Source organism: Prionailurus bengalensis, chromosome D1 (genome assembly GCF_016509475.1).
Source record: "Prionailurus bengalensis isolate Pbe53 chromosome D1, Fcat_Pben_1.1_paternal_pri, whole genome shotgun sequence".
NCBI classification, from domain to species: Eukaryota; Metazoa; Chordata; class Mammalia; order Carnivora; family Felidae; genus Prionailurus; species Prionailurus bengalensis.
In genome coordinates this window covers 17,867,018-17,873,517 of record NC_057346.1, presented here as the reverse complement: position 1 = coordinate 17,873,517, position 6,500 = coordinate 17,867,018, and the positions used below count along the sequence as shown (strand labels likewise).

Below are 6,500 nucleotides of genomic sequence, written 5' to 3'. Positions count from 1 at the left end.
AGTGTATCAAAGGAGAAAAATGTTACTGATGGGGCTTCAGATTCCACACTGCAGCTCTTTTAAGAAACTACTACTTGTCAGAAGTTTCAGTGTGGTATCCAAGAAGAAGATCCACAATCATCTGAAGAAAGCTATTAAAATACTTTTCCCCTTTTTAAAATAGATGTGTGAAGCCGGATTGTCTTCATAGACTTCAACCAAAACAACATGGCACACCAGACTGCATGCAAGAACAGAAATGGGGATCTGGTTGTTTTCCACCAGGACAGGCTGAAGGCATTTGAAAAACTAGGGAGGCCTGGGTGGCTCAGTCGGTTGAGGGTCTGACTTGGCTCAGGTCATGATCTCACGGTTCGTGAGTCTGAGTCCCGCATCAGGCTAGCTGCTGTCAGCATGGAGCCCGCTTCAGATCCTCCGGGAGCCCTGCATCAGGCTCTGTGCTGACAGACAGCTCAGAGTCTGGAGCCTGCTTTGGATTCTGTGTCTCCCTCTCTGCCCCTCCCCTGCTCACGCTCTGTCTCTCTCTCTCAAAAAATAAACATTTAAAAAATTTAAATTAAGATTCTCTCTCTCTCTCTTTTTGCCCCTCTCCCCTGTTCACTCTCCCCCTGCCCAAAAAAAAGATTGAGAATGGCTGCCCCTTATTACTTAAAATAATAGAGGGCAGAAAAAAATTTCTGTACAGATGCTCCTCCAAAAACTTTAAAAAATTACCAAGATACACCTTCATTATTGTTACTGATCAGAATGTTGACTGGGTGGCCCCAACCCCATGGTCACATGTACAAAGAAAGAGATCCCCTGGAATAAAATGCTATAAAGGAAGCCTTAAGTTATAGGTAGGTACCAAAGCACCCTAAGCAAATGAGGGGGAAAGACTGGGACAGAAAGAGAGCTCTACCTACCTTAAATGATCTCACATCAAGGCCTCGGCTGACGCTCAGGGAATGATGGTGTCTCCCTAATAACAGGTGGCAGAACCAACCCACTCCCTGACGGCTAAGATCAGGCAAGGGCTTGCAGTTCGTAATACGAATTACACTTGACATTAGAGAAAGAGATGGGAAACACCTACATCTAGCTATTTACCTGTAATATTTTAGGACATTCGTCATAGTAGGAAGCCATCAAGTCCAACTGAAAAGCAACTATTCATCCGGATAGACCCTCTTATCTTTCAAAGTGGTATTCAACTTTCGGTGAGCCAGCCATTTAGCTTGGAAGAAGACAGCAAAAAGTGAAAGCAACTGCTCATATGCAACGACAGTATTTTATTTTTGCCACTCTTCTTAGAAGATGGCCATCCAGGAGTGGGGATGGAACAGGCATGCGTTTCCCTAGCGGTTATGCTCATAAACACAGCCACAAGCACAAACAGGTTCATTTCTGCAAAGTACATTTGCGTATTCTTCAGTTTTAGAGAGCTTAACTAAAAAATCCTACAAAATACTGAGCATTTTTTGTCACGCTTATTAGATCTATCAGCCAAATGTGCCCCCGAATGACTGAAAACTAAAATATCATCCCAAGAATAAGTCGAATGATACCTCTGTGTCAAAACCAACGTACCCAAAAGCCCAAAAGTTGAAACGGGGTCCATAAAAGCATAGAAATATTGCTACTTTAGGAAGTCCAGCACTGGGGATAAGAATGGTGATAAAGACATCATATTTTCATTTAGGGTGGCATTAAACCAAAGTCATTTTCAAGTGAACCATAAAAGCTGCCCCATTAATCCCACTGATTTATACACTTAAAAGATGGTTAAGATGACAAATTTTATGTTACATATGTTTTACAATTTAAAAAATACATACCAAAAATCATCGAACTGTACACATTAAATGAGTGAACCGTGCGAAATGTGAATTATGTCTCAATGAAGCTGTTAGAGAGCAAAAGCACCGCCCCGGACGCTGCGGCCACACCCGCCGTCGGTGTCCTCCCGGACGCTGGCCCATCACAGAGACGAGCTGGCTCGTCTGGCTAGTAAAGATGCTCTAACAAGCAGGAAGCTGCTCGACAGTCACTTGCCAGTAAGATGAATGAAGGCCTCCTTGGGGCCTCAACTTTTCTAACGCAACTCGGAGAAGACAAACCAAGAAGAACATAAATAAAAAGCCACATACTTGGTTCCTTTAAGCATATTTAATATTTGAACTCTCATTTTCTATTTTCCCAGACCCCAGAAAACAGAAAGTTTTTAGATGACCAATATTTTGTTCCAGAAACATACAGCCTTATCAGCTAATTCATAAAAGAGCTATTTTACAAAGGTACATCTGGATAATTAGAACAATAAAGTCTTTTAGGCATTTCAAAATGTGATCAGTAAAAATACATGATTATTAATAAAGTTCTTTTAAAGATAGTTCCAGATTTTTTTAAAAGTAATTTCTGTTAAAGAGTACATGATTGTATGGTGAACAAGGAAAATGAAACGTTCTAGTAGGAAGAGGCTTATTAAAAATAACCAATAGTGTGCACATTACAGTTACCACTTTTGCAGTACATCTGCTTAGCCATTGGCACCTGGAAATGGCAGACAGGGCTTCCTTCTACGAGGTACGTTGTTCTTCCACCAATTTATTATCAAAACCATCAGTACCAGTGGGGAAGGCATACGGAACGAGGCAAAAGAAACTCTTTTCTCGAAGAAGGAACTATTTTGCAGAGCAACGAAAGGGGTGGGTCAGAAAACAAACAAACAAAACAAACAAAAACGAAAAAACCCCCATGATTTAAAACAAAAATTGTAACAGGAGGGGGAAGAAACCAGCCAGCAGAGGGATGACTACACGGTCCTGACCATTTTGTATTCTGAGGTCCTCTGTACACAATTCTCAATGGTGCCCTCTGTGACGTATACAGAAGGAAATATTGACCAAAGCTCTAGCAGTTCAAAATAACATCATACACCACCTTCAGAGAAGACAGTTTCCAGTTTGAAATAGAGAAGCTCCATGTAATACACCAAATTTACCAACATCAAAAGAAAAAAAAAAGTATGCAAGTAAAAGACAACTCACAGGAAGCCTTAATTATCTTCTCTAGCTTCTAAAAAGAAGAAAAAATAAGCTTTTCTCCTTTACTCTCACATTAGGTTCCCCCTCTTGCCTCCAAAAAAAACAAATAAAAACTGTCTTAAACAGTGGTTAGAAGTTGTTTTGGGGAATGGGAAGCCAGAAAACTATTGAAATGCGCCTTCTTACGGTACGATAGAATAGTTACAGTTTAGGTTCTAAAAGCCAAGATAACTCAAGCAGTCCAAGTTGGCTGATTTTAAAGTATGTAATCATGATTTTAAATTATAGCACTTTGGGGGCTTGCTGATTTGCCTTGATTAACTCTGTTCTCTGAAAAGGAAGGAGACACTCCAAATGTAATTTGCCACTTAATAGCAAAGGAGCCATCAGGCCCACAAGAGAGAGCACAGGGTCACAGCAGGTCATTTGGATGGCTAAAGCCCAGCCCTCCTGCTCTGGGAAGGTTGCTGTGTTCACCACCCTTGATTCCAGCTTCTAGTCAGGTAACCTGGGAGAAAACAGCTTCGCTGGGGACCACTGTCGCTCAAAGACACTAGGAATATCTAATTCCATTGTCCCGAAAGGCAGATATGGTATCAAAGTAAAATGGCTGTGATTATAACGGCCAAAAAAAATGGAAGGTGTAGGAGGCAATGCTGGGAAGGAGGCGGGAGGAAGGTAGGCTGGGAGGCTAAAAAGAACACACTCAAAATTGTGGAATCTTTTCAGACTCAGACTTTGTCTTGGGGCTTCATTTAAAAATCCAGATATGAGTTTATTTGGAAGTACTAGAGCTACGGTCAAAGTATTTTTCCAGTTAGCCCTGTTCCAAGGAGAGCTTCAACGGCAGGAAAAGCAAAGCCAATAGTTGTTAAGGGCGAGATACACTGGCTGAGCTAGAAGAGAAACCCAAACGCTGTTGACCTACAAAGCTTCTTGAGTGCTAGGGAATTATGGGATTACCCTGTACTGTCTGAATTTAAGATAAAAGTTCCATTTACGGTTCCCTTTCTCCAGATTAAATGCCAGCTGATGACCCCGGTGTCAGGTGGCCACGGGCGTGTTGCCCTTTTGGTGGCGAGTGACTACGTCATCTCCAGCAGCACTACACGATCATTTGGCTTTCCCACTCGCTTCTCTTAAGAGATACAGAAAGTTCAAGTCCCAAGCTTCACTTACTAGCTTCTGCCTCTAAAATTTTTAAGCCCACTCAGATTTAATTGATACTTGGTCTACGACTCAGAATAGAATTCTAATTTATAGATGAGGTCCAACAGTCCAAATTGGTCTACTTCAAAACATAGGTCAGGTTTGAAAAAGGCAGGAAATAGGAATCCGGACTTAGATGAGCTTGTTAAACTGTCGTGGTGTTTACAAAAGCAGTAGGGAATCCTTACCGCTTGCGATGAGAGTGCGGGGGAAGAGTAAAATTACTTCCTGATTACCCACAGAGTTCAGAGGGCACTACTGAAATGAGCAGTGGAGGTACTCTTTATGTAGTAACAGATTTTGAAGACTTGACCCATGATTTAGCTTTAGTTGGCAAAAATACTCCAAAACACATATACCCGATGCACAAAGAAAACCACAGAAAGCCAGTATCACTGAAGGAGTTCTCAAGTTACAATTCTGAAACATTTACCCTCTGCAGGGGGCAGCCAATACTACAATTCATTCTAGAGCAGGCAGTTAGCAACCCCTTGCCCACAGTATCCAGTGTATGCTCTGGTCTGCAACTTTTAAGGTCGGTCATGCACCAGTGTGGAAAAAGCTCCGGCAGTGAAGTCAGAGGAAGTGCTTCGGGAGCTGGTTTGAGCGGCTCTGCCTTCTCCACCTCATCTCTCTCCACTCCACTCGCGGCTCTCCTCTGAACTCAGAGAGCCCTTTGGCACCCATCAGTGCAAAATTAATATTAAGAGTCAAACCTCCAGGTACTAAAATTTTACTGGCCTTATATTCAGCAGTACCCGTGGCTAATGAGAGCCATGGTTCAACTCAGTAGTGATTCAGTTAGATAACCTTCCCAAACTCTTTTCCCCGCTCCCATCCCCCCCTTCCTCAGCACCCCCACCCCTGCCACCATCTGAAGCATCTCCATTTGTTTGTTTTTACTTCCCGCTCAACCTGCAGGGATAATTTACACAAGTGCCGAAGTCTAATGTATAATTATAAAAATGAAACAATACCAAGAATAGCAAATTTATAGCCAAGAAAATAAAATTTGCTTTCCTCTCCCTCCCAAATCCCAACCCTCGATAGAAAGAAGACAAGAAGAACACACCCATTTTCAAGTGCCTGCTCTTTAGTACACTGAGGATTTCTGTTAATTGGGGGTTGATCCCGCTACAGAGAAGAGGTGCTCGCCTCACGTGGGAGGAAGCCCACCTAGCTCTCTGCCCATCTGGGTAGCACACGGCTCAAGTCCTCCGCACACAGGAGCGGAGCCACGGGCATACTATGCCTTTGAGGTGACCCTCAAAGACGACGCCCACTGGGCAGCAGAGGGCATGGAATACAGTTTAGTGGAAGCTAGATGCTCCTTGCTCCCCCTGCTTACTTCCCCCTCTCCTTCACCTCTCTACCCAACCTCCTAACACCTTATCCTGAACTCTTGGCTTCAGGAGAAACTGACCCTTGGGTGTACTAAATACAAAGGGCTAAAACTCTCACTACTCAAAACAAAACATGGCAAAATAAAAATTAAAATGTGCTTTCAAATACGGAATGAAGTCAAATAAATACATCTGATTTTCTCTTTTTCTTAAGTCTAAGTAAAATTTCATATCCTACACCCAAAGCTCTATACATTTGGTTTCTGTTGTGAATCAAAATGAATTTCCGATAGTGAGGAGAGCAGAGTGAGAGAACGAATACTCCCTCACTGACAGACCAGTGCAGCTGCCAGACTGTGAAGAACTAGTCCCGCTCTGGGCGCCCGGGCACATGGCTGCCCCGGGGGGGGGGGGGTGGTTCACAGGCAGACCCTCTGGGACACACTCTTCTCTGCACCCACGGTGGAGCCAGGATGGGTGATACAAGGCCGACGCTCAAAATCCAACAACCTTCAGTCACCTCCAGGACACGCGGCTCTAACTTTTATCTGGGAAGAATAAAGACATGCGGAGATCCAATTAAGAAGAACAAATGAACACTCAGAGAATACCGAGAGGTGAGGTCTGAGGGCATGGCTGGGTCTTTTGTTCACTGGATCCGAACAGCCTCATTCAAAAGCACGTAAGCAGATGGGTACAAATCGCGTCACTGAGCACAGATCCATTTGCGGTCGCGGGGAGGCACCGCTCTGGCTGTCGGGACAGACACCGGAGTACAGCCAGGCCCGAGGAGCACCAAGCCCCCTCGCAGCAGCACTGGCAGATCTCTAAGGAACCTAGGACTGCCCAGGCTTCCCACCGCCCTGCTTTCTGCTTCTGTAAAGGTGAAGAAAGACGGGGGCAGAGGAACGGGGGAGTGTGC

At 43.9% G+C, this 6,500-nt stretch overlaps 1 protein-coding gene across 1 annotated transcript in view; it reads right to left on the bottom strand.

Moving 5' to 3' along the window:
- Positions 1-2,133: 2,133 nt before the first annotated feature.
- Positions 2,134-6,500, bottom strand: part of ARHGEF12 (Rho guanine nucleotide exchange factor 12) — a 150,496-nt gene continuing 146,129 nt past the window's right edge. Inside the window, 1 exon segment of the mRNA XM_043579638.1 lies at positions 2,134-6,126. Within this exon segment, the coding sequence (XP_043435573.1) occupies positions 6,116-6,126 (11 nt within the window). The 3' untranslated portion in view covers positions 2,134-6,115.